This window comes from Astatotilapia calliptera, chromosome 19 (assembly GCF_900246225.1).
Source record: "Astatotilapia calliptera chromosome 19, fAstCal1.2, whole genome shotgun sequence".
Lineage (NCBI taxonomy): Eukaryota > Metazoa > Chordata > Actinopteri > Cichliformes > Cichlidae > Astatotilapia > Astatotilapia calliptera.
The window spans coordinates 11,762,062-11,775,569 of NC_039320.1; the positions used below are offsets into that span (position 1 = coordinate 11,762,062).

Sequence of the window (13,508 nt, forward strand, 5' to 3'; positions counted from 1 at the left end):
GCATGCATCCAAATCCAATTACTCACATAATTAATAAGTCTATAGGAATGTGAAATGCCCTGAAGGCTGTATGATTTATGCGCACAACATGCAGCCTGCAGAAGTATTTTCGCTCTCCCTGTGACAAACTGACTAGTGTATTTTATATGTGTCTCAACAGAAATCCCCTGTTGGAGCCAGCAATCTGTGTGCTGTGTTATTCTAAGTGACAGTTTTCTGGAAATCCCCCACCTAGCTGTTAGCTCCGCCCCGCTGCAGCCACAGAGCAGAGGGCATTTACTGCAGTGCAGCGCTGTCGGAAAACACAACTGAACGCACCTCGGACTAACATGGATCTTCACAGGACCAGTATATTAAACCAAATGGATTACAGTCGGGACTCAAAAGAAGGGAAAACGGCTCAGGCCACGGAGGATCGGCTCGACAGCGGTTTGGATTCCCTGAAGGAGGAGGAGTACCAGGCTGTGGCCGCCGAGATCCGCCGGCTCCAGCTGGAATGCGAGGCGCCGGAGCACAAGCAGCTCCCCGCTGCAACCCGAGAGCTGTACGAGTGGCAGACACAGATCACAGAAGACGGAGACACGTAAGTTTGACCCGGAATAAGGTTACCGAGCTCGGATGTTTACCAGTTATTTTCGGGGGGGGGGGGGTGCAACAGTGAGGCTAGGAGAAGGCCCAGCTCGGGTCTTGGAGGTAATTTGATGCCTTTCCTGTGGGGAATGTAGTTCTGCTCCAAGTGAGGCCTACCTTAACCCGAGTGGGGGATTAATTTTTAAGTAGCCAGGATTTTAGGGGTACCGAACGAGTGTCCGGTTTTATTAAGAACGGGTCAACCTGTGGTCAGACACGGCGCTGCTGGACGTAAACAAAAGGCTATTATCAGGAGGGAATCTATTATGGCCGCGGGTCAGATTGGGAAAGTCCCGGGCGCGTCACCAAGGAATCCAAGCGACGCGCGTTCCCGAGAAGTGAAAGAGGATGAAAAGAAAAATGTGAAAAAAGTACCTTAAATGCAGTGAGCGGACACTGGGGGCGAAACCCGATTCTCGAAGAGGCGCGTACGAGTTATTATTGACATTTATTTCAAGGGGAATAACAAAGCAGTCCCCGAAACCCAACTTTTATTTTAACAAAGTTCCTCCGCAGATGAATATAGTTCCTAGTGTTTTAAATGGGCTTACTGCTCGCGCATTAACACTGGGCCAGAGATAAGTTAAATAATCAAAGCAGAGTACCGGAAATATATGGAAGTACTTTTATGCCAAAATTATACAGGCAAATGGAATATGTTTGTATTTTTTTTTTTTTAAAAGTGATGCAAGTGTAGATGCTTAACCTTTGTTTACTTATGTTTGTTGCACAAATTCAAAGAAAAGTATAGCACTGACACATAATATATAATAATTCAAATTAAGTTTTCTGAAAGGCAAAATACATTTTAAACATTCTAATTATTTTCCTGCAAACATATTATTGAAAGTAAAAGCAGACACAAAAAAGCAATTGGTACCCACCAAAAATGGCATTCCCCAAAAGAAAAAGAAAAAATTTGTAATAAAAGTCCATCTTTGTTTATCAGTAAACCAGAAAGATCTGGACAATGCAGACTTGTTAAGATAAGAGAGATTACATGTAAGCAAAGTCACCCTCACAAGAATCTGGAAAAACCCTGGATTACCGTTGATAAACAGTTACTATGACACCCCTATGTAAGACATGTTTCTATTGGCCATTCTTGTTGAGTGAGTGCATTTTCTTTTTTGTGTAACAAATGTAACTCTCTATGCAGCACTATAGTATTTTACACCAATTCAAACAAAAGCATAAAAGCCAAGTTAGAGAACAAAGGGACACTTCTGAACTGAAGCTGTTACATCAATCATTTAAGTTTTACAGTTACACAATTTTACTGTAATCACAGGAAGTTACTCTATTTAGGTGTAAAATAAGTTTTTTTCCTTGTAAATTTATTATTACAAATATTTATGAAAATAATTGAGTGTTTTCTTCATAGTTAATACTTTTTTGTAACTGTATCTGATGTAGACGAAAAGGCACGAAGTTGTGTAAAATTTGCTTTTATCTTTGGTTTGTTACTTAAATTGTTTTATTTTTATGTTTCTGCAGGCTGCTCCACTTGGCAATCATCCATGAGGCCAAAGAATTCATCAAAACCATGATCGACCAGTCTAAAAACACAGACTTCCTCAACAGACAGAATGACCTGAGACAGGTATGCACAACACAGCTCTTAACACCCCACCTGCATCCGCCATCATGACATTACTAAAATACCTGTCCCTCTCCAGACTCCTCTCCACCTGGCGGTAATAACAAAACAGCCGGAGGTGTGTCTCAACCTCCTGGTGTCCGGCTGTGACCCCACGCTGGTGGACAACAATGGAGACACGCCTCTCCACATTGCCTGTCGCCACGGTAACCTGCACTGCTTCAGCGTCATCACACAGAAAAGCCGACCAGAGCACCTACACACGGCGATGGCTGCCTGCAACTATAACGGTAAGTGATGCTTTCCTCGCCTGAGACACGTTAACATTTTAGTTTTTGGGTCCACTTGCTGTTAGTTAGCCCCGAAGACTGCAGTTAAGTGACCAAGAGGAGCTTAACCCAACCTATTATGCAGTAGTTAATGTCTAAATAAAAAAGGTGGACACCTCTCTTTAAGACTTTTGTGTAAACATTTTTCCGTTAAGCACTGCCATGCACACTCAGTATTTTTGGGGGGTTAAAAAAGACAGTAAATCAAATCCAAAAAAGAACATTGATATGAATGCATGTGTTTCACAACCCACACCCAGCAGTTTTTGCTAATTACTAAGAATAACAAAAGAATATGGAAATACATCTTTGTATTTCCTGTTGCAGTCTCGCTCTGGAATCAACTTTTAATTTTTCTTTTCCTTTTCTGTGTTGTGCAGGTCAAAACTGCCTCCACCTGGCTTCAGTGCAGGGTTTCCTCTCACTGGTGGAGAGACTGGTAGATCTGGGAGCTGACATTGATGCAAAGGTAACTTTCACCTCTTCTGTATGGAAAAAATAAAAGAATTCTTTGTTAATCTTTGTTAGTCTCTTTGTTAATACTAATGCCTTTGCCTCCTTGCTGTTTTACAGGAGCAGCATAACGGTCGCAGCGCGCTCCACCTGGCTGTGGACCAGCAGAATCTCCTCTTGGTCAAACTGCTGCTGAAAAAAGGAGCGAACCCAAACCTCCTGAGCTTTGGGGGCCACAGCCCCTATCACCTCACCATTGGTTTGGATAACTGGGAAATCAACAAAGAGCTGTACTCTGTGACCCATCCTGACCTGAGGGAGCTGCCAGACAGCGAGTCAGACGACAGTGACGAAGAGGAGCACATGAACTCTGACGATGAGGTACGTTTCAAAATCGTACAGCCGGTCTGGCACAAATGAAGTGTGTCACTAGTTGGTGTGTGACCATTTCTATTTCCTCCCATGTGTCTGCAGGTGAATTACGATGACATTCAGTGGAATGGACATTAGCAGGAAGAGAGAGGGCGGGGGAAGTTACAGAGACCAGAGGCTGTGACGGTGAAGGATGGACGGATGGGGGGGCACGGCACGTTCCTTACTTCTGCTGGGACGTGGATGACAACGATGGGGTCGGGCGATGCAGCGAGGTGACGTGACCGCTTCCAGGCAGCTGAGCAGGAAGAATTAAACAGACTGCCGGCGATCGCTTGTATTCTGTGGACGTCCATACATACGTGAAGATGCTCCTCCAGCAGCTCTGCTGTATGATAGTGTAAATGCTGTGTATACAAAGATGTATTTTTTATGGAAGCTGTGAATGTGTACAGTTGAGCAGGTTGTATATGTGAGACAGCAAATGGGTTCAGCACACTCCATTAAATTAAAACACTCATATTTAACAGTGAAAGCCTCCTGTGTGACAGTGTTATTTGTTGGGATGGGAATATTTTTACACGAGACATCAGAAGTAGTCGTATATGGCGTGTAATCGCAATCGGCAGAGCCTGACAGCAATAAAAATCTGCAATTACACGGGAAATGAATGTAACCACGTGGTCTCCTGCTGCCGTCACTGAGTCTGCTCGTATAAACGCTCCCATCAAAGCATGACAGCTCAACTTCACTCCTGACCGGACACTTCTTTTTTCCCTTTCTGATTTTCATATAATACAGGAAAGCGCTGATAACTCCTTTCCACTGAATGAGGAACTGGTAGTCAATTGAGCTGCGAATTCCTCCTTTTAGATGTGTGTGTTTGTATAGACAAGAGGCTTCGGGAATTTTTCTGTGTGTGTAATGAGGTCAATTGCCCTGTCATTTAAATCAGGAAGTTTTTCTGGAGGGTGTGGCTAAGAGGGAAGGGACAGGAAATTCCCAGGAACGGAACAATTCAGCTATTGGCGACATTCCTGCTTGTCATTCACCTTCCGAAGAACAGGAACAACAGGATGCTGAAGTCAAGTGACAGAAGTTGGGAAGGAAGGGAGCTGCGTGTAAAATAAATATCCACTGTCATTAAATTACTGCAGAATTGTGTTTAAACCTTACATTTTAATACTTTAGCAGACATGAAATATTTTCCCCTCCCTTACGCAAAAGAAAAAATGAACTAAAGTTCATGTTTATAGACTGTTTATAGTAAACCTTGGTCCACAAGGCAACCCAGGACTTTAATTAAAGGAGATGGCCACGGAGCCTGCAACGTATCAGAATACTGCGTCAGAGGGCAGCCCTGCACCTTAATACACAAGCATTACGTGAAGAATGATGCTGCACAAGAGTTTAATTGTTTTCTACTGAATAAGTCTTCTGCTAAGAGATATTAATTTTAAAAAAAAAGGGTATTTAGGCTATAAGTCACATTCTTACTCAACAGGACAAACAATTTAGCATCAAAACGACTGAATGAGCTGTTCTTAAAAAGACAAAAGCCTCATTGAGCGCAGGATAAATCTGGAAACAGAAACAGGGTAGATGTGTTATCACTTAACAGGGAGAATGAACTGGACCAGTACAGTTTTAATGTACTGTACATCTACTCAACAGCAGACAATGCTTTAAAATCAATATTAAAGTGATAGGCATATTAATGAATCAATAGCTACAATCAAAGGTAAAATGCATGGTGAGTATTATTACTCACCATGTACACTTCGAGTAAAAGTAGTAATGTTGATTTTATGGACTGGTATTCTGCTGGGTGGCCTCATCTGTAATCATACGGCATAAAATATCAGCAGATTTATGTTTAAAACACTAACCATAGCTTTTAAATAATTGGCATGGAGCACAAAGTATAATATTGTGTTTTTCACGTTGCATACTACACCTTACAGATGCTTGAACGCTTCAGAAAAGTAAAGAGAAAGAAAGGTTTCAGTGTGGACATCAAGCTTAGGCTTTGCACTTTTTAAAAGCAAGTATCCAGACCATTAACGACAATGGATCATCTCACATGTTCTTTTGCCTGAACTTTGCTCCATTTTCGGCCTAACCAGAGTAAACGGTGCCTCAGTGCTTGTTTACTTTGTACCCACAAAAGGTTGATCATGAGACTTAACACACAGACAGCAGTGGGCATTGTAAGCGTGAGGGTACTCGGTCTAATGGCGCTGCTGAGTGGGCACATAGGTCGCGATATGTGCAAAGCGACTGACCGCGGCAGGAGCGTTTCCAGTACTGGAAATAAACAGCAAAAGTCGGCTCAATTGGGGCAAAAATCCCAATCCCAATTATCTTGTTAAACACAGAGATCGTGATTATTTAAAATAATTTCTCCCAGACATCAGAAAATAGTGGATTCAATACATTTTCAAAGAAGATGTGTTGTTAGGCGAAACGATCAAATTAATGCAAAGCAGAATGCAGCAGAATAATCGTTTGCATTAGGTGCAGTTCTCACTGGGTGTAAACAAACTGTGCTATACCTTCATGGGTACATGATACTCGCTTTGTATCAGGAAGCAGGCATAGTAAAGATCGTTTACTGTGGAAGCTGACTGTTCAGACATTTGCATTCTCACTTGTACACTCTGTCGAGTAATTTCGAGAGAGCTAAGAGCCGTCAGACAGGAATGAATGTGCGCAGAGAATCAAACACCTGTGTTAAATAAAAAGTGTGTTTAATAGAAGTGTGGAAATGTACAGCAGCTGCAGCAGAAGAGCAGGTAGATCAAAACACCAGCTTTCTAGTGACCTGAGCAGATTTAAACAGGGGTGTGACAATGACCTGCTGCTGTAGGAGAATTCCCACAGCTGTTCCCTGGGTTATCATCGAGTACAGAGCATGAATTTCATCCTGAAACTGAAGACAGTGCAGAGGGGAAAGCTTAAACACTGAAGAAGAGAGACACATATGTAAGTGGTAGCCCTGAGAAAAGATGGTCAGGAAGCACTGCCGAGCACAGTGAAGCTACAGGACCACTGAGTCCACATTTAAGAGGTATTGTGCTGTAAGTTGTAGTGTTACCACACCTCCACCTTCCAATCTGCTCATGTCACACATGTCATGAAGTCATTCAGGCTGAGCTGCTGCGCTGCGGCCGTCTGTCACATCAGCTGCCACGTCACACTTTATGTGTCACGTCAGGGACTGATCTGAATGTCCCGTCCACGATCTGAGACATTTAGCAGCTGGCTGCAGAAGGAAAACACAGGAGGGGGCAGGGGTTTGGGTACATGGATAATATCATGTCCTGTTTGTGACCAGATAGCATGGAGGGGTGGGGGTGGGGTTATCTGTTACTGTTCATCTCTTTTTGAAGAAGATGATACCAGCTCCTCCTTCATCTTCCTTCCAGCTGAGACATTTTGTGTGTTGATGCTTTTTACTGTTTATCATCCGTTCTTATAAAACCGCTTCACTCCCGCTCAGACAAAGTCATCAGGTGAGCATCGATCTCGGCCTCTGACAGAATCCTGGAACACAAACGCACAGTTATACGGTCATACTTTTTCATTCTGCCAACACACATACGGATATATCGAGAACAAGCTCCACATGTAAGTCCTTGCTTTGATCTCAACCTCTAGCTGTTTTTAGTTTTAGGGAATTTCCATTACAACATCGGCCTTTTTTTCTCAAATTATTTAGCAATAACCCAACACAGCCGACACATTACCGGCGTTTTAACGCTTTCAACTTTTTAATCAGCAACGGCCCGCTTCGTTCTGCAAAACTAATTTGATGCAGTGGCTGACTCAAGATCACGTTCTTACTCAAAGCTATCGAGAAGCTTTATTTCAGAAAAACACTCACTTGAATTTGGGCTCTTGTGCCGTGATGACTCCGATCTCTAGCTCTGAGGGCTTGAAGTCGATGGACAGAACAGTAGACAGGCATGAGATAGCCGTCTGTTTGGAGACAAAGGGGAGAACTTCGTATTTAAACATGATACAGAAAATTAAAGTAAAAGAAAAAAGTTATTATATATGCATTTATTATACATACATACATACGAGGGGTGGGCAACTGAGTTCAGCTAATGGAAGACAACAGTCCCAGTTTCTCATGTACCCACCTCTGATATAAATACTTTACCATATTAAAGAGGGTTTCAATAAGTCAGTATCTTTTTGATTCAGAGACCACAGGAAACCATTCAGAGACTGATTTCTAATTCCAACAGGGCTTGTTTGAATTTTTTTTCCAAAAATCAACAACCTTCCCTAACGTCAACTGGCTTGGAAAACACCAAGCAATTCACTGAAATTACCCCACATAGTCACAGCTATAAAATTCACACACATTTCCTGATACGTCAATAAAAATCACCTAACTCCCCTTACTCGGCTGTCCAGAAAGTATCCTGTAAAATCCCCAACATTCCCGAAGCTCCATAGGGCGGAAACGCCCTGCAGCCTTCATCGTTACGGGGCCGTTTTTGGACAAAATTCCAGTGCAACAGAAAAGAATATGGAATTATTTTGTGTATTCTGGTGTATTTTACCTCTATAGTCTGCTCATAAGTCCAGTCCAGCTTCTTCTTCACTTTCTTCTCCAGGAAACTAGTGGCCTCTGTCTGTTTCACTCCGGCTGCCGTGGCCTTGAAGCCGCAGTAGTAGCCGGCTGGATCGCACTTGAACAGCTGTGGGCCCAATTCCTCATCAATCCCGATCACTATCATACCTGCAGGGTGGAATGAAAATAGGAGAGGACAAAAAAGAAAAGAAAGAAGTCATATAAAATGGTAAATGGTCTGTATTTGTATAGCGCTTTACTTGGTCCTAAGGACCCCAAAGCGCTTTACACTATACACAATTATCCACCCATTCACACACTGGTGATGGCAAGCTACATTGTAGCCACAGCCACCATGGGGCGCACTGACAGAGGCGAGGCTGCCGGACACTGGCGCCACCGGGCCCTCTGACCACCACCAGTAGGCAACGGGTGAAGTGTCTTGCCCAAGGACACAACGACCGAGACTGTCCAAGCTGGGGCTCGAACCGGCAACCTTCCGATTACAAGACGAACGCCCAACTCTTGAGCCACAATCGCCCCATTGCACACCACATTTTTAGACACGCAAAAAAAAGGAGAAATTTAACAACTTTCTGCATCAGATTTCAAAATACTGTGTAAACTGAAGCTTGCAGACATTAAGAAAATGCTCTGAAAAAAGTTTCAATTTCAGTTTTAATACATGGAGTGATATCAAAATGCAAACACACACACACACACACACACTAACACAAATTACGTACAGCAGCCTAGCGGTCTCATCTCTGCGTTCTGGGTGTAAACCTGGGAGATGTCGGCCATGCGTTTGCACAGCATGTCCACGGGCACCTCGTAGCCATACTTGTACATCCAGTTAGCCGCCTCGTACCGTGCACGCTGCACCTGAGACCTGCCATCAGCTGGACAGAAGGAAGGGAAAGAAAATCATGTCACAGCAGCTCACATCACTTTAAACTGCCATTTAAAACATTTGCTCTCTCACTAATGGGACACGGGCTTGTTTTAATAAATGAATTACTTTGAAGTGATACAGCCCTCGGGTCAGGCATTTCCCTGCAGGAGATCCGACTATGTTCATTTGTGTTTCAGTTCTGTTTAGTTGTGTAATATAAACATTTTTAGTTACAGCTCATGTGGTCTCCCTCTGTAAAAATTGAGGGCTCATCAAGGATCAGTCTGGTCAGATGAAGCTGTAACTTGGGCTGGAGGCCAGAATTATTTAAGTGCTTTGACTTTTTAAAAAATTAACAGCTGGTATGATATGGTAAGTTGGTCTCATTGGAAGTGGTAGCAGGCTCTTAGAGGTAGCTTTCTGCCAACCTTTTTAAGAGCTAGGTGTCTTAACAGGAAGCTTAGTTTAATTGTATACATCAGCATTGTTTTTCCAATACTAGGGTTTGTTGTGGATCATGAGATGAGTCAGATGAGACATTGCTTACTAGGAATAGTTATTGTAGCTTTAATCTGTAAATGGAAACAGACAAGGCTATAAGCTCAGGATCACATCTATACCTAACGAGGGAGTACTGTATGGTGGGGACTTTCTGGACCTTCTGATTAAGAGTTCTTCTACCACCTCTGTTTAAGGTTACAGGTTAGTGATTTTCCAGCTTAGCTTTGTTCAATCAACACAGAGCTACGCCATAGTGGGCACTTACACTTGTGTGTTCGAGCATATTCCTGGCTGAGTGCGTACATGGACTGCTAGAGCTTTGAAAAAGAGAAAATGCCATGTCTACACTGCTATTATTGCATTACAGTTAATAATATTATAGCCAGAGACGTCAATCCTCCTCCTGAATGTCAGCAACACAAAAGAGATGTGGGTTGACTTAACATCATGTGGACAGCTACAGGTACTTTGGTGTAAACTTGAGTGACAGACTGCACTGGAGGACCAACAGCGATGCTGTGTACAAGAAGGGGATAAGCAGATTCTACTTTCTGAGGAAGCTCAGATTGTTTAGTGTGCGGCAAGAGGTTGGCTATCTACCAGTCTTTGGAGTTACATAGATAAGGTTAACTGGTAGTTCTAATTTGCCCCTAGGTTTGAATGTGAGTGTGAATGGTTGTCACTCTGTGTGAGCTTTGTAACAGACTGGCGCCCTGACCAGGATGTACTTCTCGCTAGGATAGGCTCCAGGCCCTCTCTGTGAATTGGATAAGTGGGAGAAGATGGATGGATAACTGTTGTATATAAAATTTTGTGCTACCTAACATAATAATGCCTTCATTATGGGCTTGCATACTTCTAACCGTGCTGTTTTTATTACACTATTTGAATTTCTGTTCTTGTGGGATCAATAAAGTATCTTTAATTTTTCTAATTTTCTGTGTTTACACAGCACGTTTACTACCAAGCAGATCAATCACAGTGTTGTTGATTGTTTTTCTGGGTTGGTGCACATCCAGCTGTGCCACTGCCGATTCATGATTAGATGAAATCAAACTTTATGTAGGCAGAGGCTGACATTAACTTGTTGTCTTAATATGTTGCTCTTAAAGGTTTCATCAGCCCCGAGACTGGGAATCTCCAGGATGTGCTGGAGCAGGAGAAGAAGCAGTACAACCTTTGTGGTTTAGTTTTAATTGCACATATCAGCAGTTTTTCCAGTACAAGCATCTGTTGTGGAACATAAGTCAGATGAGACACTGCTTACCAGGAATAATCAGTCTCATTATTTTTTCCATTCATTTGTACTTTAGTGTGTGATTTCATCATGCGACTTTTACCCACTGTTATGTTATTATTCTATTAGTGTTCAGTCCTTGTGTGCAGTTTCATCTTAAATGTTTTTTTTAATATAAACCATAAACCTGCCACAGATTATTGATGAATATATGTATGTGTGACTAAATCTGGCACTTTAATGACAGACCTGAGTTTTCATATTAAACACTGCCGCTTCTTAAATAAAACCCACAAACAGAAACAGATGTAAGCTTCACATGACCCTCATCTGTTTACTCACATACAGCGCTGTTTGTCTTGTCTTTTTCCTGTACTTAAATCTGCTCTTCCTTGTTCTACAACCTTTATTGTCGACTGAAAAAACACATTTTTTTAATACACTCTGTCTCAAATTTCAAGCAAGTGTTTATGTGCAGTTTCTGGAAATGTCTTGTGTTCTTCTGCAAGCTTAGCTGCATGCCACTGAAAAAGTTTGCATTATTTGAAGTATAATTTGTAACTCAGTAACTCTGAATAGTCTGCAGGAAAGAAGAGGATAACTAAAATGTGCAGCTGCAACATCATGAGGAGAGTATATTGCAACTTCAGTTACACTATATTACCAAGACTAGCTCCTGAGAGCGATTCATTCTTTCACAAATGTTTGCAGAAGCAGTCTGCATGTCTAGATTTTTTACACCTGTGGTCATAGAAGTGATTGGAACACCTGGATTCCTTGATTTCAAATGGGTGAGTGAATACTTTTGGCAATATAGAGTATATCTGTTACCTTAACTCCAAATCACAACTCTGCTAATACACTGGAGGCTGCATCAGGGCCAAATCAGCCCATTTTCTTATTATTTTATACAAAAGAAACAAAGAAGACTGGAGAAAAAAAGCTTAACATTGTCCCCCATAATAAGAGTAGATAATAAGCTTCCTGCTGCTTACCAGTCATGCCGGTCATAACACATCCTATGTTCTCTGTGATTTTGAACAGGTGTGTGACTGTCGCAGCGTCCAGGAGCTTGTCCTGAGGAAGACACAAAGAAAGGCGCCCCTAACAGATGAACTCGCCACACGGGCCACCATCGATACACCAATCAAAATGTCGTTTTAGGAATCGGATCACACGAATGTGAAAGAAACGCAAACTCACAGGAACTTTCTTCTGCGTCACGACTACAGCACAGTCCTTCCCTCTGACGGCCACAGAGGTCAGTCCGCCCTGGTTTATCGCTTTAAAGGCATACTCTGAAGAGTGAAGAGAGGCAGGCAAAATGAAATATACACAAACTTCATGACTGAACATTTTAAAAAAGTAACAAACTAGCTACTTGTTCTTCTTATCAGTACATTGATGATGATTGTTAAATGACCTGTAAATTTCACTTCCTGGTGTCACAAATACATCACTCTTTGAGGTGCTGATAAAGAAAGGCACCTTTTACTTATTTTCTTTTTCATTTTGCTTCTTCTCTTTCTTCAGTGCTAACACATCGATGTCAGATTCTTTTGACAAAATATTTCCATATCTTCATGATTAAACTGAAAGCAATTATAACTCACACAAGAGAATGAGGAAACTATTTGTTATATGTTATTCAGTTCTTTACATTTGCTTACAGTTTCCTTGTTTCACTTAGCCTTTAAATAGAAACACAAATTAACGCTTTATAATTTATTAGAGTTATTATGATTTTGTGTTTTTCTTTCTATTAATTTGAAATTTTGTTTTCAAGTTCTTGTAGTTCAGTTTCCAAACTACAGTTATTTGTTGAATTTTTTGTTATCTGTCTGTGATGTATAATTTGGAGACGTGGCACTGAAAAAATGGGCCAAGCTGGAGGTGGCAGAGCTGGAGATGCTCATATTTTCATCCCAGAAGATTAAAAATGAGTACATCAGAGGGACAGCTCAGACTGTGGTTTGGCGACAAAGTCAGAGAGGCAATGCTAAGATGGTTTGGACATGTACAGAGGCGAGATAGTGGATACATTGGACAAAGGATGCTGAAGATGGAACTAGCAGGCAGGAGGAAAAGAGGAAGACCTCAGAGAGGATTCATGGATGCAGTGACAGAAGACATGCAGAGATCTGGTGTGACAGAGTAGGATGCTAGCGACAGGGTGAGATGTGGATCTGCAAAAGAACAAAAATGACTAATGCACATTAATGCATGCTGCATGTTCGACTCCCCTGCTTTAAGAATTTTAGAGAGATCCTGTTAGAATAAAAACAATACTCATATAAACACATGCGCATGCGTGGTCCTGCCGGCCGTATGGACCTTAAGCTAAAACTAACGTTTAATTTAGTCCCCTTTATACATTATTAGCTAGCTTTTACTAGTCTATAATTGCAGCTAACTGAAATGTTTTGCTTTAATGATATGACTCATTAGTTGCTCCGTTAAGTCGGATTAACTGCCTCAATACATTTAATTAATTTTCATAATAGCTATTTTCTTGCCACACTGCCCTGTGGTGACATATTTAATCAGCCTTGAGCTTTGTGAGTAGCTGCTGTTAGCCTGCTAGCAGGCAGTGATGACAGAGCAGGTTAAGGTTCTGTTCGGTTCTCTTATTACTGACCGACTTGGTAGAGCCTTCCCTCCGGGGAGAAGATGGTGATGTGCCGGTCAAACCCCGCACTCGATCCCCGGGACATGACGGCAGGAAATAATTGAGGTAAAGTGGTCTAGACCGAATCTGAAACTAAACTGAGGTAAAAACAGAAGCAAAACATGGCACGGTTCTGCACCGGAAGCAGACGAGAGCTTTCATATCCGGGTCAACTGTCTGTAGTTTTTGTATTTTTATTTTTAACAAGTAGTTCAATCAGGTGGTGTATTCGTAA

At 42.0% G+C, this 13,508-nt stretch overlaps 2 protein-coding genes across 2 annotated transcripts; one reads left to right on the forward strand and one right to left on the reverse strand.

Annotated features, from left to right (window-relative positions):
* The first annotated feature begins 206 nt into the window (after positions 1–206).
* Positions 207–3,919, forward strand: nfkbiab (nuclear factor of kappa light polypeptide gene enhancer in B-cells inhibitor, alpha b). The gene is made up of 6 exons (XM_026151611.1): positions 207–583; positions 2,128–2,233; positions 2,310–2,520; positions 2,940–3,028; positions 3,133–3,393; positions 3,487–3,919. Exons 1-6 carry the CDS (start codon positions 330–332, stop codon positions 3,520–3,522), a joined length of 957 nt encoding a protein of 318 aa, XP_026007396.1. The 5' UTR covers positions 207–329; the 3' UTR covers positions 3,523–3,919.
* Positions 3,920–6,113: 2,194 nt separating this feature from the next.
* Positions 6,114–13,442, reverse strand: psma6a (proteasome 20S subunit alpha 6a). Its single transcript, XM_026151612.1, has 7 exons — positions 13,244–13,442; positions 11,809–11,903; positions 11,601–11,682; positions 8,719–8,874; positions 7,962–8,140; positions 7,271–7,365; positions 6,114–6,930 (listed from the first exon to the last, which is right to left on the reverse strand). Exons 1-7 carry the CDS (start codon positions 13,317–13,319, stop codon positions 6,873–6,875), a joined length of 741 nt encoding a protein of 246 aa, XP_026007397.1. The 5' UTR covers positions 13,320–13,442; the 3' UTR covers positions 6,114–6,872.
* Positions 13,443–13,508: the final 66 nt, after the last annotated feature.